We start from the raw sequence: 26,268 nt of genomic DNA, 5'->3' as shown, positions 1-26,268 counted from the left end.
TTTTTTTCTTTTGTTCATACTCGTTGTTCTTGTGCCTGGAATTCACTTGCCCCAGATCTACACTTATTTCTTCCTGTTGCAGTTCCATTATTCCAAATCCCCACATGGCTCTATGCCTTTTGAAAGGGGGGCTTTAAAATTTGATGTTTATTTGCATTGTTAAAGTCTATTCCCAGCCTTGTGTGTGTTTCCCTGCTGAGCTAATAATACCTAGACCTGGTCAACATTTTGTTGTTGTTCTGTTTTCAGACAGAGTCTTTTGTAGCCCAATCTGGTCTTGAATTCAGTGTAGTCCAGAATGACATTGAATGGCTGGTGAGATGGCTCAGTGGGTAAGAGCACCCAACTGCTCTTCCGAAGGTCCCAAGTTCAAATTCCAGCAACCACATGGTGGCTCACAACCATCTTTAACAAGATCTAACGCCCTCTTCTGGAGTGTCTGAAGACAGCTACAGTGTACTTACATATAATAAATAAATCTTTAAAAAATTATTAAAAAAAGTGACATTGAAGTCTGGATCCTTCCACCCAAGTGCTGGTGTTATAGGCATGTGCCACACACCTGGTTTTATTTGCATTCTACCAACTGAGCTATATCTCCAGCCCATTTGCACTTGTGCCAGGATCATTGATCAACTTTTAAACAATGAAAAAATAAATTAATGGGATTGGGGCTGGAGAAATGGCTCAGTGGTTACAGACATTTGCTGCTCCCCCAGAGTTTGGTTCTCAGCACACACATCGAGTGGTTCACACTGTATCTCCAGTTCCAGGGGAAGGGTTTTTTTTTTGTTGTTTTTTCGAGACAGGGTTTCTCTGTGTAGCCCTGACTGTCATGGAACTCACTCTGTAGACCAGGCTGGCCTCAAACTCAGAAATCTGCCTGCTTCTGCCTCCCAAGTGCTGGGATTAAAGGTGTGCACCACCACCACCCGGCTTCCAGAGGACGTTTTGTAAAACATATGTCATTAAGTGGATAAACATAAATAGACACAAATGTTTCATTTTACATTTTCCCCTTTTCTCATCAGAGTATTACTTTTTATAGTTATCACTTTGACCAATAGTATAAACAGTATGAAAGTTAAGGGCCTTAGCATAATAATGCAGCATAGTGAGGATGCCCTCTTCCTAGTTTCCTCAAGCATCCTCATGGCATACTCTAAAACACACACACACACACATGAACACAGAGACACATTAAAAAAAAAAACCTTTAAAAATGTATAGGCCATGCATGTGGTTCAACCCTCTAATCCCAGCACTCTCAAGAGGCAGAGACAGTTCTGTGAGCTTGAGGCTAGCCTGGCCTGCATAGCTAGCTCCAGGACAGCCAGGGGGCTACATAGAGATTCTGTCTTTAAAAAAGAAAAATGGTAAGACTGAGAATAATGGCTCAGCAGGTAAAGACACCTGGCTGCCAAACTGAACTGCCTAAGTTCTGTCGCTTGGACTCACATGGAGAGACCTACATATGTACATTATGGGATGCCCCTCCCCCAGTTAATGTAATATAATTTTTAAAGTTGTATGTTAGCCGGGCAGTGGTGGCACATGCCTTTAATCCCATCACTTGGGAGGCAGAGGCAGGTGAATTTCTGAGGTCGAGGCCAGCCTGGTCTACAGAGTGAGTTCCAGGACAGCCAGGGCTATACAAACACTGTCTCAAAAACAAACAAACAAAAAAACAAATAAATAAAATTGTGTGTTTGTGTATGAACAAACTTGTGTCATGGCACACAAGTGAAGGTCAGAGGACAACTTGCAAGAATTGGCTCTTTCTATCATGTGGGTCTTGAACGCAACATGGTTCAAGACAAGATTTTCTGTAAACCAGGCTGGCCTGAGCACTGGATTCTCTTCCAATTACCTCCCAAGTTCTAGGATTGCAGATGTGTACCAGTACACTCAGCTTATGCAAAACAGATTGAACCCATAACTTGGTGCATGCTAGACATGTACTAACTACTGCTCTAGCTCATGTTAGATTATCTTTTTTTCAACTATTTTAGGGGTGGAGAAATGGCTCAGTGGTGAAGAACACTGGCTGCTTTTCCAGAAGACCCAGGTTCAATTTCCTAACACCGACATGGCAGCTCAACAACTGTAACTCCTGTTTCAGGGGATCTGATTCCCTTATCCATGAAGGAAGAACACCAATATATATATATATATATATATATATATATATATATATAAATTGCAGGTATAACTGTACATGTTTGTACCTTGTGTCCAGACCAGAAGAGGACATGAGATCCCTGGAACCTGAGTTATGGTCATGAGCAGAAATTCAGGTGCAGGAAGCCAAACCCAGGAAGAGCCTCAACTTTTACCTTAGTTGTATTTATTGTCAATTCTAAGTTTCATAAGCCTTATGATGCTAATATGTACCAAATACTTATAATAGTGCCTAGCAGTCAACACTAAACAAACGGTTGAATTAGATGGCAAATATTTGCAAGTCTGCTGGATACAGGGGGCCCAACAGTTACCCATTCCTGGCTTTGCTGAGCCCTATTTCCTATCAGTTTGGTCTTGTAATGGCATACATACAACAGTAAAAGAGCATGTATGGTAGTGATCTAAGACAGTCAGAATTATAGGGTAACTGGTTGTTTTAAATCTTTTGGTTTTAAAGCAGAGTCTCATGTAGTCCAGGCTGGCCTTGAACTTCTGATTCACCTCCATCATGCTAGGATTACAGCTGGTTTTGATGGACAAGGGTGTCAGATACAAGTAAAGTATCAAAGGAATCCAGGAGTAGTGGTGGTAAAGAGACTGAAATGTCTAGAGAATCAGCTGCAATGGAAGAGTTAGAGAACAAAGTATGCAGGGTGCCCATAAAGGAACTGAGATGGTGGAAAACCAGTACAAACAACAGTATATTTAGTGCTTGCCTGTAATAGGGTGAGACAATGGGCAGATGTCAGGTGTCTTCTTGGAGTAGTAACAGCAATAAAGTGCTGACAGTGGGAAAACTTTCCCATTCACCTCGAACAGTTACTATCACCATGAGACACCAGAGGCAAAGTGCCTCTGTTACCCAAAGTGTCATGGTGGGAGACTAAAACAGCACTATATGGAAGAATAAGGTGAATCCAACAGATCAGGCCAAGAAAAAAAAAGTATAGAGAGGTAGGCAAGAGCATGCATTGCCTAGGGCCAGGAGAAAGCTCAGGAGGTAGATGTGGAGACAGGTTGTGATGGGAATTATGCCAAGTTTGGGGACAGGATGAACTATTTCACTGATGTGGAGAAGGGTCACACTCCTAAATAAGACAGAGAAACTGGTTCCCAGCTGTGTGGGAGACAGAAATCAATGAAGGAAAAACTCCATGATGGCCAACCAGGTTGGTGTTTCCAACTGTTTGGCACTCTTAGCTAAAACAATGAAGCACAGCTGCTGTGGGCTTGGAGCTGTTGATAAGCTTCCTACTACCTGCACTAGCCAATTACTCCATGTCCCCAGCACCAGCTCTTCTCTGGAAGGTATGAGGTCCAGGAACCTCCTAGGAGGATATATGGGCAGACTGAGGCAGAAAAGACCACTTTCTTCTCCAGATATCCTTAGCCATGTCCGAAAAAAAACTGCAGTATGCCTCATGACATTGATGTTCCTTAGACTGGTTGTTCAGGGCTCCTCAGCGTGAACTTGAAATAACTGTACAGGCAATCCTGGTGCTATGGGGAACTATGACTGTAAAGGTCAGCTTGGCCTGGCAGTGGTGGCACATGCCTTTAGTCCCAGCACTTGGGAAGCAGAGGCAGGCAGATCTCTGTGAATTTGAGGCCAGCCTGGTATACAGAGTGAGTACCAGGACAGCCAGGGCTACACAGAGACCAAAACACCAAAAGGATGGCCCAGAGTCTGGGTGCTTCAAACTGGGGAAGGGATCTGCCCAAGGGAGAATGCCCAAAACATGCTAACTTAGCCCTTGCAGCCTGATCACTTTATTTATTTAATGTATGTGAGTACACTGTCACTCTCTTCAGACCCATCAGAAGAGGGTATCGTATCCCATTACAGATGGTTGTAAGCTACCATGTGGTTGCTGGGAATTGAACTCAGGACCCCTGGTAGAGCAGTCAGTGCTCTTAAGAGCTGAGCCATCTCTCCAGGCCCCACCTGATCACTGTTAAGTGTGTTCTTCATAGTGGATGGAGGCAGCTAGTGATCATGGAGAAGACAGAGTTTGAACCCAGTTCAAGTCACTTAAATCATATTGACCCGAGAACTGATTTGCATAACTTCAATGGTACCTCATGTCTGTTATGCAGAGTATATAAAAGATATCAATTCCCCTTTTTCTCTGCCCAGAAAGCTTATAGCTGGAGTAGCCCATTGGGATACTTATTTGAACCAGAGAACTCTAGAGATACTCCTTCCTTCCTTGGAGACAGCCAAGATGGCTACATATGGGTTATTATCCTTTTATTGGGATTTAGGTTCCAAACAAGGTACAAAGCAGTGGTGAGAGGGTCTTGAGGTTGCTGGGTAATAAGGGAAGGCCAGGCTTGGCTACATGGACCACTGCCTGAGGCCAAATGGAAACCAGGATTGGAAAGGATCTGAGGAGAGAGTATCGGGGCTCAGGGGAAATGCACGGAGATCAGCGAATGGTATATCGGACATAAGGGACCTCGACGTCCTCGCCGCTTTCATCGTTGCAGCACAGCTCAAGCACCAGTGCCCGCACATGGCGGCCCAGCTTTCTCTTTGACACTCGGCTCACAATCTCTGTCATCCTAGGGAAAGGGGTGAGGGTAAGGGAAGAGGGCCAGGGAGGCACAGCAATAAAGGAAGGGGAGGTAGGTGAGGGCAGGAGAGGTGATGGGATAGGAATGAAAGAGCTTCAAAAGCTGAGGCTCCCCACCCAACACAGGGCCCTTCCCAGCCTGCCTGGCAATAGCCTACTCACGGCTGATCCAACCGTTCCTTGAGCTTAGCAGCTGGCATAAAGAAAGAATAGAGCATGGACACGCCCTGGGACAGCATGGTGATCTCCAATTTGTGCTCTGTCTGGAATGCAGGAGAGGGAAACAGCAATGTTACGATGGTGGAAGGGCCAAAAAGTTAGTTATACATCTTGTCCTCCGGGTGAGGGGAGAGGGAGAAAGGGCCTTACCTTAAAGTAATCAAGGAACTGCTTGAGGGTCATCTCCTCACCATTAGGCTGTAGCCCTTGTACTTCAAAGCGATCCCACAATGTCCACTCTTGATTATAGTACTGCAATAAGAAAGAGAATAGGATGTGGGCCATTCCAAAAGTTCCTGCCCTCCCTGCCTTCCCTGCCTTCAGACCCAGTTAAGTTAGATCATAACCTTTTTTTGTTCAAAGCCGCCTCATGGCTCCCATGTCACTGAGTAAACACTGAACCTTTACAATGACAGGTCCTACGCCACAAGGAAAACCCCATTCTCATCTTCTACCCACTATCTTCTCAATCACTCTGATCTACTGACTTTTATTTCCTTAGTACTCTTGCAAAAAAGATGCAGGCATATTTCGATTGGAACTCTGACCTAGTGACCAGGTCTAATGCAAACCAAAGCAAGTTCTATTGAGATACATTTTATTATAGGTCCATCCTGTATGTGGGCACCTACCTGGTGACGAGGTGCAGCAAGAGGTTCAGAAAACCCAAAGAAGGGCAGGGCCAAGTTCAGGAAACCATTTTTGTAGGAATCGAGCTGTTGGTGCCCTTGAACTACCTTGTAGAGCTCCAGACACACAAGGCCAACCACAGCAGCTGTGGTAGTGGCAATGGCCGGGATGATCTTCCCTGCAATCAGCTTGCTCTGAGAAATAGACCAAGGAAAATGTTATACTTTATAAGAGGCTGAAGGTCTACAGAAGAGGATGGGATATAAGAAACTCAAGCCCGAGAGTGGATAGAACATCAGGCTTCAAGTCTCCTGACCTTGTGTCGGTCTGCAGGGGAAATATCATAGTTTTCGGCCCGAAGATTGGATGCAGCCACAATGAAATCCATGTGGAAATTGCTGTCATCATCCTGAATAAGAGTAGTAGATCAGATGAGAAATTTTTCTGGACTCTTGGGATATAAGTATCCTCCAATGCTAATTACCTGCTGGTCTGTCCCAGATCAGAAGGAAAGCTATGTGGCATTCGAAGCTATGTGGCAGTCCATGATCTGATCACTGTAAAGGCTTGGACTGGCTCCATAGTCCTAGATCCCCATTCTTTACAACCCCATCTATGCTTAGCTCACCCCAACTGTCCTATCCAGGGCCCCTTCCAAGTACCTTCTCAAAATCAATGGGGTACATCTTAAATCCGGGTAACTTGTCTGGGCTGGGCAATGTGGCTTTGAGCTCCTCAAGACGGCTGTCATCTGTATAAAAAGAAAAACACAGCCCTTTAGATGCAAACAGTGGGATAGAAAGTCTTAGGTACGACAAAGGGTTAGTCAGATAAGATTTTGGATATCCTAGAATCAAGGGTCAAAGGGGGAAAGGCAGAGCAGAACAGAGAGCAAACCTGAAAAAGGCAGTAATAAAGGCTATCAAGATCTAGAGAGACACTAGGAGCAGAAACCTTAAGAGGAAGTAGAGTGATCAGATGGAAGGGGTGTCAGTCAGTCTTGGGGAGGTAATGTATGAGACACAAAAGACATGGTGGGGATATAGGGGAGTATATAAGCATATACAGGAAGGATCTGAGAGGAGATAGAGAGGATATGAAGCAAGCCAAGACGAGGATGAGATAGGCAAGAGGGAATGTGCCATAAGAAAGTTAAGAGGTTTCCTGTGGAGGAGGTGGAAGAAAAGACTAAAGGAAATATACAGAGAGGAACATGAAAAGGCAGGTATTTCAGAAAAAAAAAGATGGGGATGGGGGAAGAGGAGAGGCCAATACAAGGGGAGTTACAGAGCTATAGACACATTTCAGATATCCAAAAGGAAAGGCAGGGGGACTAAATTATAATGGACAACATTAGAGTCAAAACATATACAGAGAATCAGGGTGGGAGAGATGTATAGATAGGAAGACACAGGACATCTGGAATGAGACAAAGTGGGCAAGAAGCAAAGGAGGAAACCCCTGCTGGAGATCATTGCCCCTAGATGAATAGATTGAGGAAAAACAGAGAAAAGAAGAAAACCAAGGCAAATATGCACCAAGCAAGAACAACAAAGTTTGTTTTCCTGGTAAAAAGGAGGGAGGGGAGGGGAGGGGAGGGGGGAAGGGAGGGACTGAACCCCCAACAGATTGTTTTTATTTCAGGAGGAGGGAGGTGCAAAGGAAGGTGAGGTCATAGAGCTATTAGTAGAAGACTAATGAAGCTAGGGACAGATAGGGGCAGTGACTTCTGACCAAATGGCCAAACACCCTCACCAACAGAGGCATTGGCGCTCTGCAACTCCTGGTCAGAAACATGAATCTTGACACCAGACTTGGGGGTGAACTCTGGGACTTGTACTGACTGCAGGAGTGAGGCCACAGCAGCTCGGTCTTGGGAGCCAGTCAACCCATAGGTCTGGGCAAAAAGGTTGGCAGCAGCCATCACATAATCCAGATGCAATGTCTAGGGGAAGGCAGGGCATGGTAGGATTAACACGTCTGCCCTTGGATGGGAAGCCACCACCTCCTTCCCACCTACCCACCCTCTCTGTATTTGACCCCAGGAAAACCCAATAAGAAGACTTACATTGTTAACATCAAAAGTAAGCGGGTGTGGACAGCGTTTGGGTCCAGACCAGAAAGGGGCCCCTGAGCTGGTGAGCTAAAACAAAATAAGAGTGTTTCAGGAGTAAGATCTCTTGACAATCCTAGATGTACCCCAACTCACTACCCTTGGCTGGGTCCCAAAGAGGGCTGGAATCAATCATCTAAGACCTACACTGCAAGGTCCTAGCTGAGAAAACCATCAATTCTTAGACACTAGCTTCACTTGCTAGTCTAGACTGGATCGGCAGAATGTACTTAGTATTAATAAATACCAATGAATTCTCACAGAAGGCCCTGTGAAACATATCGAACTGTTCCTCCTTCAAACTAAAGAAAGGTACAGAGAAATGACTTGTCCAGTTTTGGAGAAAACTGGGATTTGAATAAATGCTGACTCCCTTGCTCTCAAGTCGAGGATCTTGGCCTCAAGGTTCACTCACTACAACCCTGAAAAAAAATCAGGCTAGACACACTACAGCACAGTGAAAAGGAACAGCAAGTTCTCTTCAAGGAATGAGGGACAAAACAAAAAGGTCATTTTTCTGACACCTTTTGCCTCAGACTCCAGTTAATTGGGAGAAGCTTCTTAAGAGTCTGCAGCAAACCCATGTCGCCAAACAAATATGTTACCTGGTCGGGAGGAAAGTTGTGCAGCAGTTGCCGGATGTTGTTACAGTACTGGGTGTGCCAGTGGTGGCAGGCCCAGGTCACACAGTCTCCCCAAGTCTGTGGTCGCTGCAACACCAGGCTGCGCTGCACAGCCTCCAGCACCTCCAATGGCTGGGTACCAGCCAGCCGCAATGTCCGCTCCACAAATTTGGAGTCTCTGTTAGGGAGTAGAGGAGGCCAAGGGGCAAGATTATATAGATAGTGGTCACTGAACTAGGCTCCAGGGCAATCCCACTTTCTCCACGGAAAGCTCCCCGTCTTGATCCCCCAACAGCATGAGAACTAAACATTTAGTGTCCTTTGAAAAGTGTGCACCTGGCCTTGAGGATGACAGCTGAATGTCTTTGGTGGCAGGCAGGAGGGTGAGATGTGGAAGTTACTCACGTGAGGTACTGATTAACATTTTCTGCTGGCTGCTTGAAAAGGCCTTCAAATTCATCCCGGGCCCACTGCAGGCAAAGCAAATGGATTTTATGGAATAGTGGACAAAATAAGCTTCCACAGGCTTGTGAAAGTCATTATAGATAATGCAAGTAGGAAATACCCAGCTACTTAGGAAAGCAGAAGCTCCCAACCTTTCCCACTCCCTCATGAACTTGACCTGGGAAACAACTATCCCAATGTATGTGTGGAGAAAAATGTATTAAGACCTGTACATGTGTACTATGGCTTGATAAAAAAAAATGTGTATCAGCTAAGAGTATTTTACATCTTAAAAACAGGATTGCTGCAAGTTCAATGCTGGATACAATTGCATCCCTGACTCAACAACAACACAAAAATGGTAGAGAAGTTTTTGCCTAAACCCTGTTTGGTCTTTAGTACCAAAATACAAACAAGCAATCAAACAAAAATAGATCCAATCCAATAGTAAATCCTATCTAAGTCTCTAGGAAGTTCTGAGGAAATAAGACACTGGCTCTCTCCTCTTCCCTATGTATACTTAATATGGTGTCAGTTAAACAGCCCAGTGAGAGAGGAAGAACGTTAAGGCACAAATAAGTTCAAGGTTACACATGCCCCGGTGAGACCAGTGGGCCCACAAAACTGACACAGCCATGTTGGAACAGAAGGGTCAGAAGGGGGTGTGTGATAGGCAGGATCGGTCTTTTCTCACCCCTCTATTCCTACCATTCATCCTGAATATGCTGGACTCCAGCACTGCACTGAGAATTCTTCTGATAGCACTACAGCTATCCTGGTGGCCTAGGTGCTTATCATATAGATGTGATAACTTCTTAACATTGTAGCTTCATGATCTGCCACACTCACTGTTCCACATGTGTATCATATATAGAATATCATTGTGACATACTAGCATTAACACATTTTGCACAATAGAGCGGGAAACCTAAATATCAGGTGCTAGAGACAAATAACTAGAAGAGAAGGAAAGAACTATTTTGTTTAGCCTGAAAATAGTGCTTTGAAGACATGCATGGTGGCACTTCCCAGTACTTGGGAAATGGAGGCAGAAGGATCAGTTCAAGGTCAACCTCAGCTACACAGCAAGTGTGAAGCCATAAAAATGTGGTATAGGTTAATTTTTTTTAAAAAAAAAGACTTTTATATGCACATTGTATGTGTAGGTGCCCACAGAGGCAAGAAAAAAAAAGTATTGGATCCCTTGGAACTGCGATTATAGACAGTTGTGAGCTGCCACATAGGTGTTAGAAAATGAACCTGGGTCATCTGTAAGAATAGCAAGTGCTAGCCCGGCGTGGTGGCGCACGCCTTTAATCCCAGCACTCGGGAGGCAGAGGCAGGCGGATTTCTGAGTTTGAGGCCAGCCTGGTCTACAAAGTAAGTTCCAGGACAGCCAGGACTACACAGAGAAACCCTGTCTCGAAAAACAAAAAAACAAACAAAAAAGAATAGCAAGTGTTCTTAACTGCCATCTCTTCAGCCCCAATTTAAAAATTATGTGTATGGGTGTTCTGCATGTCTGTTAGGGCATCACATACATGTAGTACCCAGGCAGGGCATCAGATCCCTTGAAGCTGGAGGTAACACCACTGTCAATGTAAATGGTCACGTGGGTGCTTGGAATCTCAGGTCTTCTGAAGAGCAGTCATTGCTCTTAACTGCTCTAAGATGTTATGTATGGTTTTACTCACATCTAGTAAGTAGATGTCAAAAATCCACCTGTCTCTGCCACTTCAGTACTGAGATTAAAGCTGCATGCCACCATACCTAGCATATCAATCTAAGAAAACATGGCAAAACACTGTTAAACTTAGGTAAGGAATATTTCAACATTCACCATTCTTTTCTTTGTTTTGTTTTTCTCAGATTAAGGTCTTATTTTGTAGTGCAAATGGCCTTGAGCTCACAGCAATCCTCTTGACTTAGCCTCTCAACTACTAGTGAGCCAAGACATTTTTACCTGTCTTCATATTGGGGAAAAAAAACTCACGAGGAGTCACAAGAAGACTAAATAAGTCTTTTCAGAAATGCTAAACTGCCAGGTGGAAAGAAAGGTGCTGGAAGAAAACATATTTTATGCTTAGTCCTGTAAATACCAGGAAGCCAAGGGACTGGTAAACACAGTCTGCCCGCTTTCCTTTCCCCTGGGCACCACTCACCTGCAGAGTGTGTTCGATGGCATTGGGAAAGTTTTTCAGGGTACAAATGGGGATGGATTTCTCTGGTGGATCCTGGCTAGAGCTGTATGATTCTGTCAGGAAGGGGATTACCACCTGCACGTTGCCCTTTGTGCCCAGTGTGCCAGACTCTAGCAGTGGCTTCCGATAGTACACACATCGGCGATCCATGTACATGCCTGTATGATGGGGATGGGGATGGGGACAAGGATGTGATAGCTTTGAGACAAGAAAAAGCATACTGGGAAAGAACAGGAAAACCCAGACGCCAACATTTTTGCCCTTGCCTTCTTGACCAGCCTTCAAAACTTACGGGCATCTACGTTGTCCAGGGCATTGGCCACACCATCCAAATTTTGGAAAAAATCATCATCATAGATGCGCTCAGTGTCAGGACCTACACGGTTCTGGTGGCTTGTTACCTGGATGTAAGGATTCATCTGGCGCACAGCTGCAGCGGCCGTGTCAGACTTTAACTTCTGTGAAATCAGGAGATGCAGTTGAGAGTAGAACATGGGCGTATTCACTCAACATCATAGAGAGCTGTCCCCCTGAACACTCATCTAATGCTAGAATAAGGCCTTGAGTTCAGTAGGCTCCCTGGCTTAGCAGAATATTCTAAGATAATGCCACATGGCCAGGGCTAAGATGGAAAAGATGGCGGCAATGAGATGGAAAAGAAAGCAGAAGACAGCCGGGCGGTAGTGGCGCATGTACGCCTTTAATCCCAGCACTTGGGAGGCAGAGGCAGGCAGATTTCTGAGTTCGAGGCCAGCCTGGTCTACAGAGTGAGTTCCAGGACAGCCAGGGCTACACAGAGAAACCCTGTCTCAAAAAACCAAAAAAAAAAAAAAAAAAAAAAGAAAGAAAGAAAGCAGAAGACAGGCATGTATTCATGTATTGTAGACAATGGACTAGCCTGCCACCTGATTTTTTTTGTTGATGTGATACCTACTGTTCTTTTAGAGAGCAGCATTGAAAGTTAGAATAGATTTCCCCAAACATAACCAGATGGTTCAACAATAAATAAGCATAAGTGTTATGAAAGCAAAGTCAGATCACATCCCTCCTATGCTTAGAACCTTTCCCTGGATCTTATCCCCACTTAGGGTAAAGTGAACTGAATCCCAGGCCCTCTGAGTGGAAATGAGACCTTCCTTAAGGATTGGCCTCAAACTCTGCCTATGCCTCTTAAGTACATGGGTGGGCCTAGCTATATCTGTATCAATAATATACCCGTTCTTTATTATTTACCTTCCTTTGCTAGAACCTTTATTTAGCTTTTATTTTGAGACAGGGTTTCCTGTGTAGACCTGGCTGTCCTGGAACTCACTTTGCAGCCTACTCTGTCCTTGAATTCAGAGATTCACCTGCCTCTCCAGCACTGAGAAGGTATGAACAGTGTCCTGCCTTATTTTACTCTTTATTATATCTCAAGTATCTTCAACAGTAACTCCTAAAGTTACTATTCAGTGAATAACTTAATGAATAGGAATATTAGACAGATAACAATGATACTGGTCTTACAGGCCTCATATGGTGCCTCAGTTTCAAACTGAAGAGTCACCTGGCTTACAACAATGTCATCCTTCAGAAGTGTCCTTTGGCTGGAGTCTAGGAATTTAGATGTTAGAAGTCCCCATCACCACCCCACCTAATACTAATGGCTCAGTGTGCCTGAACTGTTTGTGTGACCAGAAGAGTTTATGTTAAGCACCTTCTTTCCCTCTAGATTCAGGAATTCTGATACACAACCAATCCCAGTAAAAGCCCTAGGTACAGGCTTTCCTGGCTAGAAACCTTTTAGGAGTACTGTTATATTTGTTCCTGGGGAAATCCACCTTCTGTAATCCCGCTGGGAGATAACTATTAAGAAGATACTTGCTACTGACTTCGTTCTTCCCTTGTTGATTGTGCTGTATTCTTTTTCTGCAATAAACCACCCACTAGTCCTCCTAGGCAGTCACTGAGTTGGGGATATTTCTGAAAACCCTCAAGACAATTGTCTCAAAGCATCAGTGATAAGGGCTAGATTGATGGCTCGGTGGTTAAGAGCACTTGTTGTTCTTCCAGAGGACTAAGTTTTGGTTCTCAATACACCTGATGGCCCACAATCCACTTTAACCCAAAATTACAATTCTAGAGGATCCAACATACTCGTCCAGTGTCTTCAGGGACTAGGCACATACACAGTAGACATATATATGTGTAGGCTCTCATATATACATGAGTGCTGGGATTAAAGATGCGCCACAGCTGTTGAGGGGCCTACATGAAGTCCAAGCTGCACTGCTGCTGCATATGTGGGGCAGAGGAGACTGTAATTAGGATGTAAAGTGAATAAATAAATAATTTAATTAATGGGGAAAAAAAGATGTGCCACAACACACCTAGCAATAAATAAAGCTTTTCTTTATAAAAAAAAAGTCAATGGGGGGGCTGGAGAGATGGCTCAGTGGTCAAGAGCACTGACTTGACTGCTCTTTTGAAGGTCCCAAGTTCAAATCCCAGCAACCACATGTTGGCTCACAACCATCAGTACAGCTACAGTGTACTCATATACATAAAAATAAATAAATAAATAAATAAATAAATCTTTACTTAAAAAAAAGGCAACGGAAAAAGGAAATGAAAGGGCAGCTCAGTGGTAGTCTTTGTAACTAGCTTTGCATGCTAGATATAGTTAGCTTTAGATTCAATCCCGAGTACTGAAAAAGAGAGAGAGAAAGGAAGAAAGGGAGGGAGAGAGGGAGGGAGGGGGAGAGAGAGAGAAGGAAAGAAAGAAAGAAAGAATGAAAGGAAAGAAGGAAGGAGATGAAAATAACTGATTCAAGGTAGGGCTACTTAATGTTTGCTGAATAAATGACAGAAACAGGGAATGAAAAGGGCCAAAGGAAAGATAAGTATATCTCTATTTGAAATACTGTGGACAGGAAAAGGACAATGAGATGTCAGAGAGTCATTCCCTACTCCCACCCATCTCACCGTGACATCCCAGGGCCGGAAGAGAAATTGTCGGTTCAGATTTGATTTCTCAATGGTGTCCATGTCTGTGACCACGACCTCTCCACCCTCTCCACAACCCAGCCCAATCATGGCAAAGTTCTTGAGCAATTCACAGCCAATGGCACCTGCACCCACCTAAGAAAACAGCCAAGGAGAGACACAAAGGTAAGTTAGGGGGATACAAAGTCACCCACACTTTCTCATGCCTGCTGGAGGCAATATGATAGAGCAATAAAGTCTACTGCCACATACATGTCCAAGTCCCAGGGCTGAAAGAAATGACCTTTTATAATCTGAAGATGAGACAGACCAAGAGGTAACAGGTTAAAGAGATAAGACTCTTCCCTTTATAATGCAGAAGAGAACCCCAGAAGGGATGGCCAGAGACCAAGGGAGGTGAACACACTAGGTGTCCAACTAGACCACTCACCAGGAAGTACTTTTGCTTGCCCAGCTTCTCTTGAAGGTCTGACCCAAATACAGCTACCTGCCCATCATAACGGTTCTGACGCTGAGGAATATGAAGTGAGAAGGATCAGAGAGAAGCTTCCCAAGAAACACCCCCAATATTGCCTTCCCTCCGGCCCATTCACATACTGGGAGGCACTTCTCCTCTGTCAGAGCCTCTTTGTCCTCTGGGAGACATTCAAGAGCATCAAAGTACAACCACTGAATGATGGGCATAAACTTTCCAGAGCAGGCCTAGTGAAGGAGAAGGAAAGAGCAAGTGGCCAGTGTTAATCAGGCCCTCACACATTTGGATAGCAAGTACTAGAGGCAAGACAAAACCCCACTGACCTTCATGACTTCCTGGGCAGCAAGGCCCCCAATGAACGCATTTATGGGTGCCAGGTCCCCAGCAGCAACATAAGCTAGCTTCCGAATAAGGTCTTCATCCAAGCTGTCCTGTTTTACTGCAGGCGGGGACCGAGCGTTCACAGCCTGAGCCAGGGCCACTAGTTCTGTTGCATCTTCCTGGCAGGGCAAAGGAAACAAGCAAGGATTAATCAGGCTACTGTCAAGGGATGGACAGTTGACAAGCACAGGTATGGGTGGGCCTTTATCACCAAGTATTTCTATCCTTACTGACCGCTGGCTCAACTACATACCTCATTTCGTGGTCGAGGTGGTTGGTTGTGCTGAGCACAGAATTGGTGCAGAGCTTGGAAGCCAATGTGCAGTTGGGCAGGGCGAGAATACTTGGCAAAGTCAGTCATCACAAAGTCAGGCTCTACCAGTGATGCTGGCAAGGATTTCTGCAGGAAAGCAGCATATAAGGGAAGAAATGAACAGAGAATTTGGAACTGTATAGGTCACACCCCTCTGGCAAAATACTTAGATTACATTTCATAACATTAGCAACGAAAACAATTTTATGTTTGGGGTTACCACAATACAACTGTATTAAAGGCTCACAGCATTAGGAAGGTTGAGAACCACTGTTCTAGAACCACCCACCATGAACTACTGCCCCCAATACTCACAAAACTAATCTTTTTAGGTACTTTGACCTGACTGACGATGCCTCCGCGGATGTAGTCAGAGAAGTTGGAAGTGTCACAGATACTAAAGGTATAAGGACCTAGAGTAGTAGATAGGAGGCTGTCAGTCTTAAATGCCCTCCTTAAAGTTTACAAAACTCAAGAGACAAAGAAAAAAACCATATGCCTGACTCATTGTAGACACCAGATACCCTTTCAACCACAGTCCTCACTGCGGATCAGAAACTATCTCCCCTCCACTTTAGAGCTAGTTCAGACATCAGGAGACTCTAATGTCCCTGGTCCCAGGTGTACACTGATAGGCTGCTTTTTCCTAAATCAGTTTAGGCATGATGCCCTTGTTCAAAACACAACTCAGATCCTAGGGGCCCATGTTCCTATTAATAATCGAACAGTTGGCCTTTCTTCCCCGTGTTCACTGGCTCTGGTGGGTCTTAGATTCTCTGATCCACTTCAGGCACTCAGGATATAGCTCCCATCACTCTGAACCCAGGGACTCTTCTCTTTTAAATCTCCTAACCATTTCTTTCCCCTATGATACTTCCATGGCCCCAGCTCACCCAGCACTTTGATCTCCATGGGCTGACATCCATTGAGTTGGATCATGCCCTGTACTTCTGAGAATGAGACGAAGTCACCAGTCTCAAAGCCATGTCGGGCCTCATCAAGGCAGGTAACCACACCGGGATTGTCCTGGTTAAAAAGGAGTGAGCCTCAGAAGCAAGTCTAGGTACAAGAGTACAGAGAGGCTAGCATTATCTATCTGTCTGCGAAGACCCTTGGGGCTGATTTCCTTACCTTGGTGACCATTGAAACCATAGCACTGAGTGGCTGCTCCCCATTGGAATCTGTGAGGACCATTTCCTCTCCAAAATCACAGAAAAGTTGCCTGTAGAGAGTGGCAAGAAGACTGATGCCTGAGGCCCACACAAGGCCCAAGGCATCTTTCAAGGTGCACTGGATGTATGCTGAGCAAACTTGGCACATCACAGAGAGGATACAGCAGCACTAATGTCACACAAGGAGAGGTGAACACACACAATATGAAATGTGGGTTGTAGAAGAGGGATGAGGGTCTTGGCCTAGGAAAGGTTGTGGGAAAAGGCATGCAGAAGTGGTACTCACCCAAATAGGCCTCTTGTATCTGCCACTACTAGCTTGATACCACGGCTATGACAGAACTCACCCACTCGCAGCTGGTCTTCCAGGGGGCTGTTGGTAAGGACCACCACCTGTGGAGAAATAGATCTCAGGTCAAGAGGCCAGAGCTAGGAGGAAGGGAAGATAAAAGAATAATAGCAGAGACTGGTGGGAAGAGGCACAGGCAGTCCTGACAGCAGTTACCCCCTGGTCCTCCAGGCCTCTCTTCAAGACCTTCTGGAGATCAGATTCAGTGAGAGGAAAGCACACCAAAGAGAAAACAAAAGCTTACAGTATGTTGGGGAAGGTAGAATGGGCACAAACTGCACAACAGCTGACTCATCTGTTTGCTAATTGCCTACAACTGCGCCATGCCCTGTGAGACACAGGCAGGGCGAAATGGTTTCAAGCTAAAGTCTGAGCTCACTCTTACAATACTACTGTTAGTAGTTCTCAAAATGATGCCCACTCCACCACAATTTTTGAAACTGCTCTCTCTACCTTCTCCACGAAAACCCATCTCTGCCCACCAGGACAAGCTCCTACTATTCTGTCTGATTGTTGCTACAGTACCTTGGCCCTTGGGGACCTTAGCCCCTGAGGCAGACTTTCAGCTAGGCTTTTTAACTAGAAAATGACTATGCCATCTCTCCTATGTCCAAGCTGCTATTCTCCAAGATTAATCCTCATAGGAACCCCATGAAAGTCGGTACTGCTGCCATTCCTATTCTGAAAATGGAAAGAGTAAGTAAGGCCAGGCTCTAAGTGACCTGCCTAAAGTTACACTAGAAGAGCTAGACACTCATAGCAGGACACTGTCTCCATCTTTTCCCCAAAGGCAGGCCCAAGGTCTCATCCTGTATGCATCTTCTGTGCTCTCACGCATAATGCTTGATGCCAAAGACAACACATGAAATAGTGAATAGTACCGAAAATACAACACATGAGTTCTTTCTATGAAAATCAAGCAGGAAGCTGAGCAATCACCAAGTACCTGGAAGCCACTAAGGAAGTCCTCGACAAGAGGCCCAGTGTATGCAGTGACAGGTACATAGCTGTTGAGTTCAGCAAGTCGGGGCTGGGATACCTCCGCTCGATTTTTACCAATGTCCTCCTCCCGAAGGTAAAACTGTAAGAGACAGGTGGGCAGGAGGATAAGGCTGTGGCACAGAGAAACAGGTGTCTCAGCAGGGGACAAGGATGTTGGGAAGAGATACCTGGGAGGAGAGATCAGCCCACTGGGTAGTTCCTTGGTCATGTAGGGTAACAGCCTTGACTCCACCAAGGATGATGTTCTTAGCAATTTCTACACCCAAGCCCCGCAAGCCTGAGACAAGGACGCTGGATGTCTGGAGCATTTTCATTGCCTCATGGCCCAAAACGTACCTGTCAAGTTAGAGGGTATTCCACGTCATGGTCCAGCCCACCCCATCCAGTTCTTTCAGTGCCCCTTCCCACCTTAGGCAAATTTCAGCCCTACTTACAGCTGCCGGGAGTAAAGGCTCTCGTCTATGTCTGCTTCACTGCCGTTCTTCGCCATTCCCTAGAGATAGAGAGAGCAAGAATGGGTTCAGAACATCATGCATGAGTGGGGTGTGGGCAAATGGAGAGTAATATGAAAGACTCCCTTTCCTGCCACCATACTTGCCAGTCTCCAGGGAGAAGATACTCACGTTGGTTGGCACTGAGGACACTTCGGACAGCACAGACTGCGCAGGGGAGCAGTTAGAACCTGGCTTTGGATCAGGCCCGGACACGCGACGTTTCTTGGACAGCGGCGAGCTGGACATCTGGGGAGAAAGATAGGCCAGAGGTGAGCCTAAGATACATGGTGACATTTTTCTGGTTTATTTGTTTTAAATACAGGGTCTCACCATGTAGCCTTGATTGGCCTTAAACTATTTTTCTTTTTCTTTCTTTTTTTTTTTTTTTTTTTTGGTTTTTTTCAAGACAGGGTTCCTCTGCTTAACCTTGGCTGTCCTGGAACTCACTTTGTAGACCAGGCTGGCCTCGAACTCAGAAATCCTCCTGTCTCTGCCTCCCGAGTGCTGGGATTAAAGGCGTGCGCCACCACGCCCGGCTTAAACTATTTTTCTACTTATTAATAGTAATAGTGGGAGAAGATTTAAGTATTAGCAAATCTACATTAGTTAAGAAACTAGCACAGACAGATGAAGTGGCTTGTCCAGGATCACACCATTCAGACTCAAGATTTGAACCAAGGTGGTTTGGCTTGCAAATCCACACAGCTGACTGCTAAGTCATTTTGTCTTTCCCTAGCCCAGCATAAGGGAAAGGTGCCAATCCTATGGAGTAAAAGGAAGAAAACCATTCTGAGAAGATTGGAGGACAGATGTGTACTCAGGAAATACTCAGGTTTCAAATCTTGTCCCTGATAGGTATCATGTAGAGCTAGCTGCTCCCTCACTTTGCAAAATGGGTGGTGATATAGCTCTATGGGTTGCTGTGATGAGAAAAGATACAGACCACAGGCCCAGGAGGGCTCAGGGCAGAGCTTTACAAAGCCCAAACCTTTCTCCCAGTTTTAGGAATAGACAACAACCCAGGCCAATAAAACAGGCTGCATAAAGAGAGAAAATACACACTTCTAAAGTTTCTTCATGTAAAGTCCCTTCAACAGGTTAGCAGTTATGATAAATGAATATTTACTAGGAGTCCTCTGTGTCTGAGACCACATTAAGCACTTTACTAGTCTTGTCACTGTCTTTCCTCAGGGCAGCCCTGTGGGAATCGAACTACTTATTTACCCTAGCTCACATAGAAGGAAAAACGTCATTCAGGGATGTTTGGTGACTTGAACAAACTTCCCACTCAGAGTGGTTGAACTGGGATCAGACCAGATCCAATGACATTGAAGTCCAAGCTACTTCTCAGAGTTAGCAAATTTTATGTTCTCAATTGTCTTGACCCTGCAAGGCAGGACTTAAGATCCGTGTTGAACAAATGAGAAAACCTGAGCTCATGATCAAGTGACATACTAGATCCCAGAGGTGGGGAAGATAACAATACAGCCTGCTATTGGAAGTGAACTCTAATGATGGTGGAGTCAGATACTTATAAATAGAAGATAGGACCTAGAATCACTTTGTAGGCCCAGTGGCTCTTCAAAGCACTTTGGATATACCCTGAGTTTTCTGTTCACATAATTGCTCTTACAATGAAGCCTATTTTGACCCTTAAGACCACCAACATACCTAAGATTCCATCTTGGCACTGTCATATTCTAATATGAACACAATAACAAGAGCTCTCTACTATCTACCCCATTTGTCACAAGAGTAAAGGACTTTGTCTTAATGCCAACAATGCCTCTGAACTACCTAAGCCCATTCTCTTACCATAAAAAGAAAGTGAAAGCTTGGAGAACTTCTCTCACTTGTCCTGGCTCATGTCATTTGTCCAGTTTGTATGGTTTTCTTAGATGACTAGTGTCAGAATTTGGCTTTGGGTCCAGCCCAGACTACTCAGAGATGGGAGGTAATGAAAGGGAGAAGAGGGGAAGTAGGAACCTGCCTAGGGTCAAAGTTTGCCAGTGCAGTTGCTGGGAATACTTAGATCCAACTTGGGTAGGAAGAGAATTGATAACCTAGGACGGAGACAAAGGTAATTCCTATTTTGCATTTATTGGCAGTGACTTGGCATGGAGATCTTATTTCTTCATTTGCTTCAAAAGCTGGGAGAAAACGAACTGACCTCATGATGAGGCTAAAGAGGCTATCTGCAGTCAAAACTCAAGGACATGAGGACAGAGACACCTCCCAAGGCACCCACAGGGGCCTCCATTACTTAGTTATCTCCTTTCCCTAGTCATTGGTTGGTTTGTTCTGGGCATATTCTTTCTCCACTCCCTACATCAGACAAGATCCAGAGCCAGAGAGCTCTTTATCAGACCTTTACCTCTCTACCTCCACCCAGAGCTGGCAGCAAGGGTCTAAGTTAGCAGGTTTGGGATCACTGTTCAAAAGTGGACTTTGAGCTGGCGTGGTGGCGCACACCTTTAATCCCAGCGCTCGGGAGGCAGCGGCAGGCGGATTTCTGAGTTCGAGGCCAGCCTGGTCTACAGAGTGAGTTCCAGGACAGCCAGGACTACACAGAGAAACCCTGTCTCGAAAAACCAAAAAAAAAAAAAAAAGGTGAACTTTGAAGCCAGGTGTGGCAGTACAGGCCCACAACCACAACACTTAGGAAGCAGAGGCAGGGGTTGGCAAGATGGCTTAGCCGTTAAGAGCACTGACTGCTCTTCCAGAGGTCCTGAGTTCAAATCCCAGCAACCACATGGTGGCTCAACCACCAGTAATGAGATCTTCTGGTGCATCTTGTCAGCTACAGTATACTTATATATAATAATAAATAAATCTTTGGATCAGAGCAAGCAGGGACTGAGCGAGCAGAGTTGACCAGAGTGAGCAGGACCACGAGCAGAGGTCCTAAAAATTCAATTCCCAACAACCACATGAAGGGTCACAACCATCTATCTGTACAGCTACAGTGTACTCACATATATAAAATAAATAAATAAATCTTTTAAAAAAGGAAGCAGAGACAGGAGGACTCTTAAGTTTGAGGTCAGCTTGAACTGTACAGTGAGACTATTTCAAAAAATATAAAAAAAGGAGATTTCAATTGCCAGGTTTTGGAAAGCCCCTTTATCAAGGCAAGCAAGCAGGAAGAATCTGGGGCAGAGACTCTTGGCCAAGAACTACAGATTCCCTTACTCCCATCCAAAAATAAATCCATAAAAACAAAATACAAAAAACCAAAACCAATGGAGAGCCTTTCTTCCTCAACATGTGTTCAGCCTTCTCTGTTAGAATATATTTTCCATTGCTTAAGATCAAGTGTAGAATATATTTTCCAAAACTTACTTGACAATGCTGAAATGAAAGCATTTTAAACTTACCTGGGGTCTCCAAACTGATGACTGAAGCCTGAGAATATTCTATTCCCAAAGCAGAGAAAGGCTGAGCAGGGGAACCTGGGGTAGGGTTAGGAAGCAGAGCCAGCTGATTGAGGTAGAAAAGATATTGTACAGAGGAGGATGTTAAGGCTTGTCAAGCTTTCTGGGAGGTTTTAAATGAGAAGTCTTGAGGAGTATGAGAAGGTATCAGAGGAAGTCACTGAGCTCAAGGAGCTGTGAAGGAGATAATAAAAGAGACCCAAATGAGACCTTAGCAGGCCTTATAAATGGTGGGGGTATTGGACAGAGGTATTAATAAAGACTTAAATCTGGGTCTCTAGGAAGAGGTGGGAGAATGTAGACCCTGAAACTACTGCAGGAAGATACTGGGACTGACAGTCTTAGAGTCTAGTGATAGAAACCCTTCACGAAAAATGGCGGGAATGCACAGAAAAATGTCTTTGATACTGACACTATAGTGCCAAGAAGCTGTGAGATTAAGTATGAAGAGGCTAGAAGTCTCTGAGAACAGACTCTTGGAGAGGGATTTCTAATGGAGCAACAAAGGTCTTGTGTGGATCTAAACAGGTCCCACAGCTGCTGACAGGGTAGAGAAGGGAAGATGAATTTCAAACAGTTTAAGCCTTAAAAAGGATTACTAAGAACTAAGCATGGTGGTGTACACCTTTGATCCCAGCACTAGTGAGGCAGAGGCAGGCTGGCCTCTAAGAGTTTGAGACAGCCAAAGCCACACAGTAAAACTCTGTAATCATGATGCTAATAATATGCTACCAAGCAAATACTGGCTAGATCTCCAAATGGAGTTAGGTTTCTCTAATCAATTCTGTGACTCCACAGTAAATAGATACTGAGGTTTTCTACTCCTGTGGAAGATAAATGAGCCTGTTGACAGTGATAGAGGTTCAGTGAAGTCAAAAGCAAATGCTGAGACCCTCTGAATGATCGTGCTAGGAACCTTTTAAAAAAGATGAGGGCAGATCCTGAGGCCTGTTGTTAGATTAAGGAAGCTATAAAAAGAGAAGCTAGAATGCTGGTTTGCCTTTGAAGGCAAAAATTGGGTCTAGAATGAGACCATTAGGCAGATGGGGCTACAAATCAAGAGTCTGAAAGAGTAGATGGGGGCAAAAGATCACTAATGGAGAACTGTGTCCAAACAGGTCCTCCCTGGTGTCTAGTCCCATGAGAGACTAAAGGAAATATACTGAGGTTGCGGATGGCTGATGGAGAAGACGAAAATGCTTTAAGAACAATGAGAACATGAAAAAGGGGGGAGTCCCTAAAAGCAGGGAGAGTCTCTAAAGGCAGATGCTGAAAAGAATAAGAATGCCAGGTGTTCACGATGGAGGATGCTATGTCAAAGTGGTATTGGGAGATCTCAAATGTAGGAATGGATTTCCCATGGAAAGGCTAGGCAGAGAGCTTTTCACCGGGTTTAATCCAGATGGCAGCTCTAAGGACAGATAGTATCCTGGGGGGAGGGGAGACTGTGGATGAAAATGCTAGACGAGGCTCTTCATTCGGAAATGAAGGCCACGCGAACCTTTCCTGAAGTCTGGCCCCTCTTAAGCCATGAGAGCAAATACTGAAGGGCTAGGAAGAGTCTCAAGGGAGATTTCGGGGCAGGTCTTCAAATAGCACACAAGTATGGACGGCTTTCATGAGCAGCGACACCGAATTCCGGTGCCTTTATGGAGACTGTGCGGAGTTCTGATAGGAAATGCAAGGCTCAGAATCGGATCAAGATATCTGGTTATAGTGCTGAGCCAGAAGTCTCCAGAAGCTGAGATAGGGGTCTGACGTCAAGGTCAGATTTCGAAGCCCAAGGGAATAGGGGTGGTCCCAGACAGAAATGATCCACCCCACCTCAGGATTTGCACAGCCCCACGCCCGCTTGTCTAGTGATTCCTAATATCCAGGACACCGCAGTGCACTCAGACATTGGGCTGGCAGAGAGCCAGCAGGGACCCTCCCATACCTCCCAGAACCCTTGCGCTTCGAGCCAGGTGCAGAGAAAAGCTATTACCAATGCCGGTTCCCCGGGTCGCGCCGCCGCCAACTCCTCAAGGAGCCGAAGTCAAGCTCGGCCGCCACCCTCCTCTTTCTCCTCCTCCTCCTGCCGCCTGGGCCAGCTAGGATCACTGTCGCCTTCTCCTCCCCCGACCGCTGTGGTTGTGGTCTTCCCTGCCACCCTCCTTCACCTCAGCAGCCGACACAAGATGGCGGCGGCAGAGCCCAAGGCCGGAACAAAACCCCGAGCCCCACCCCCAGAAACCCGGATGCAAGAGGACCGCGCCCACTCATGAATCATGTATTTTCCCTGCCCAGTTTGGGACTTCTTTAATTAGGAGAACAGCTCCACCAAGTGGCTCTGGAGGCAGTAACTAGAAAAACAGGTAGACCAAAAGGCCATGCACTACGAAGTATGAATAATTACTGCAAACCAGGTGTCGTGGCTCACGCTTTAATCCCAGCACTTGGGAGGCAGAGCAGGCGGATTTCTGTGTTCGAGGCCAGCCTGGTCTACAGAGTGAGTTCCAGGGCTATACAGAGAAACCCTGTCTCGAAAAACCAAAAAAAAAAAAAAAAAAAAAAAAATTACTGCATCTAAGCTGTCAAAGAAATCAAGGAAGGACCTCAAGGCCATTCTTCCCGAACGTGAATCACGATGCAAGGTTATGGGTTTACTAAGACTAGGTAACCAGAAAGTAGATGTTAAAGCATGACAACCACACCCCATGTTCATGAATAATGAATGATCTTGCAGTTGCTGGGAATCAAGGAGACCAAAGCTATATCTTATTCATGAATAATGCACGAGACTCAGTGAGATGGAACAAAAGAGGCAGGCCTGCCTTACTGCTGATCTAATAGCCAGTAAGCAAGAAACAGGGCTACTGCAGGCAGCACTCCTCTGGCTCCTAAATACTGAATGAAGCTGCTGGAGCTGCAGTAGCAGCCGCAGCAGCTCAACTTGAAAACAGAGAGGTCAAGAAAGGTTGTGCCTACCGGGTGTGGCGGTGTACACCTTTAATGCCAGCACTCAGGGGGCAGAAGCAGGAGGGTCTGAGTTTGAGGCCTGTCTATAGAGGGAGTTCCAGGATAAGCAGAGCTACACATAGAAACCTTGTTTCAGGGTGGTGGGGTGGGAACACCAAAAGAAAGATTGTACTCAAGCTGCACTTATGTGCATGGTGCCGAATGCCTTTAATCTCTGCACTAGGAAGGTAGAAGCAGGAGGCTCATTAGTTTGAGGCAAGCCTGGTTAACAGGAAACCCTGTCTCAAAAAAATGTACCGGGCTGAGGAGATGGCTCAGCGGGTAAGAGCACTGACTGCTCTTCCAGAGGTCCTGAGTTCAAATCCCAGCAACCACATGGTGGCTCACAACCATCCGTAACAAGATCTGACGCCCTCTTCTGGTGCATCTGAAGCCAGCTACACTGTACTTAGACATAATAAATATTTGGGTTGGAGCAAGCGGAATCGACCCGAGCGAGCAGGAATCCTAAAAATTCAATTCCCAACAACCACATGAAGGCTCACAACCATCTGTACAGCTACAGTGCACTACTCACTTACATAAAATAAATAAATAAACCTTTTTAAAAAGTACCAATCCCATACAGTTCATAATAATTCATGAGGTTTGATGGGCAGCCTCCCACCCAAAGTGGCCCCACCTAGCAAGTGGAAATTATGAGATAATCATCAAGGCATTCATCAAAAAGGATAACCGTGCAAAGCGTAAGCGAGCACAGTCCTTGCTCGCCATCCATGACCACTTAGGGGGGTTAGCTTGTCTAAGATAGATACTGCTAAATACAAACTCACTAGATGCCTTTAACAGTCAACAATAGTCATGAAACTAATCCAACTTAGCTGGAGATGTAGACTATGGATAAAGCACTTCCCCAACAGCCTGGATTCAATTCATAGTATCATAAAAAGGAAACAAAAAAAACCATACCAATCCCCACCTCAAAAAAATCCACTGATGAAATGTGTTATGAGAATGAGTACAGAAAGGGTCTTAGAGCTGTGCTGCCACAAGACTCTGTTACAATTTTCAAATATGTGTAACTAAAGGCAATATGTAGACATATTTACATTAATCCAAAATTACGTTTGAGGATATATCCAGCCACTTCAGAAATTATCAACTTGAATGTTCCCAGATCAGAAAATGAGGATTAAGAATAAGAACTCACCTTGTGATTGAGTAAATATGTAGAAAGGGTCTAGAATAGTGCCTGGCACATAGTACCATATAAATAGCCTGAGCAGTAGCAACACTATTTTCTTAAAAGATGGGGTTTTGTTGGTGTGTGCTAGCACAGCTCCTGTAATTCCACAGTATTTGGCAGACTAACACAGAAGGATCACTAATACCTGGCAAGTATGGGGGAAAACAGGCCCTGGAAAAAGAGACAGAAGTAGACACCCAGAGAGGGAAGAAAGAACAGAGAGAAGAAGGAGAGGGAAAGGAGGAAGAGAGAGAAAGAGAGGTTTGAGACCATGCTGGTTTCAAACTATTCAAGATCCTCCTGCCTCACTCAGCGTCCCACCAACTACTTTTCATTTCAAACAGTACTTGGCAGACTGAGGCAGGCAGGTCCCTAATTCTCAGCAAGCCTCAGGAAACAGTGACAGATTGGGGGGAGAGGAGGGAGGGGAGGGAGGGGAGGAGAGAGGAGAGGGGGAGGGGAGGGGAGG

General features: G+C 45.2%; 1 protein-coding gene across 3 annotated transcripts in view; it reads right to left on the bottom strand.

Annotated features, from left to right (window-relative positions):
* Nucleotides 1–4,420: 4,420 nt before the first annotated feature.
* Uba1 (ubiquitin like modifier activating enzyme 1) overlaps nucleotides 4,421–26,268 on the bottom strand; it is a 23,545-nt gene continuing 1,697 nt past the window's right edge. For 2 of the 3 annotated variants that reach the window (XM_021188536.1, XM_021188534.1), the window contains 25 exons: nucleotides 18,291–18,407; nucleotides 18,102–18,160; nucleotides 17,835–18,003; nucleotides 17,612–17,746; nucleotides 16,603–16,709; nucleotides 16,276–16,366; nucleotides 16,038–16,170; nucleotides 15,460–15,557; nucleotides 15,085–15,231; nucleotides 14,774–14,950; nucleotides 14,573–14,677; nucleotides 14,406–14,486; nucleotides 13,955–14,110; nucleotides 11,283–11,448; nucleotides 10,952–11,148; nucleotides 8,751–8,815; nucleotides 8,328–8,523; nucleotides 7,678–7,752; nucleotides 7,365–7,554; nucleotides 6,272–6,360; nucleotides 5,926–6,018; nucleotides 5,612–5,803; nucleotides 5,130–5,231; nucleotides 4,923–5,023; nucleotides 4,421–4,749 (listed from right to left, as the gene is read on the bottom strand). In XM_021188536.1, coding sequence (XP_021044195.1) covers nucleotides 4,614–4,749; nucleotides 4,923–5,023; nucleotides 5,130–5,231; nucleotides 5,612–5,803; nucleotides 5,926–6,018; nucleotides 6,272–6,360; nucleotides 7,365–7,554; nucleotides 7,678–7,752; nucleotides 8,328–8,523; nucleotides 8,751–8,815; nucleotides 10,952–11,148; nucleotides 11,283–11,448; nucleotides 13,955–14,110; nucleotides 14,406–14,486; nucleotides 14,573–14,677; nucleotides 14,774–14,950; nucleotides 15,085–15,231; nucleotides 15,460–15,557; nucleotides 16,038–16,170; nucleotides 16,276–16,366; nucleotides 16,603–16,709; nucleotides 17,612–17,746; nucleotides 17,835–18,003; nucleotides 18,102–18,160; nucleotides 18,291–18,407 — 3,177 coding nt within the window. In that variant the 3' untranslated portion in view covers nucleotides 4,421–4,613. Of the gene's footprint in view, nucleotides 4,750–4,922; nucleotides 5,024–5,129; nucleotides 5,232–5,611; nucleotides 5,804–5,925; nucleotides 6,019–6,271; nucleotides 6,361–7,364; nucleotides 7,555–7,677; nucleotides 7,753–8,327; nucleotides 8,524–8,750; nucleotides 8,816–10,951; nucleotides 11,149–11,282; nucleotides 11,449–13,954; nucleotides 14,111–14,405; nucleotides 14,487–14,572; nucleotides 14,678–14,773; nucleotides 14,951–15,084; nucleotides 15,232–15,459; nucleotides 15,558–16,037; nucleotides 16,171–16,275; nucleotides 16,367–16,602; nucleotides 16,710–17,611; nucleotides 17,747–17,834; nucleotides 18,004–18,101; nucleotides 18,161–18,290; nucleotides 18,408–23,579; nucleotides 23,809–26,268 lie in introns of those variants that run through there. The other variant, XM_021188535.1, reaches the window with a different exon arrangement.

This window comes from Mus pahari, chromosome X (genome assembly GCF_900095145.1).
Source record: "Mus pahari chromosome X, PAHARI_EIJ_v1.1, whole genome shotgun sequence".
NCBI classification, from domain to species: Eukaryota; Metazoa; Chordata; class Mammalia; order Rodentia; family Muridae; genus Mus; species Mus pahari.
This window is presented reverse-complemented; position numbering and strand designations above follow the sequence as displayed.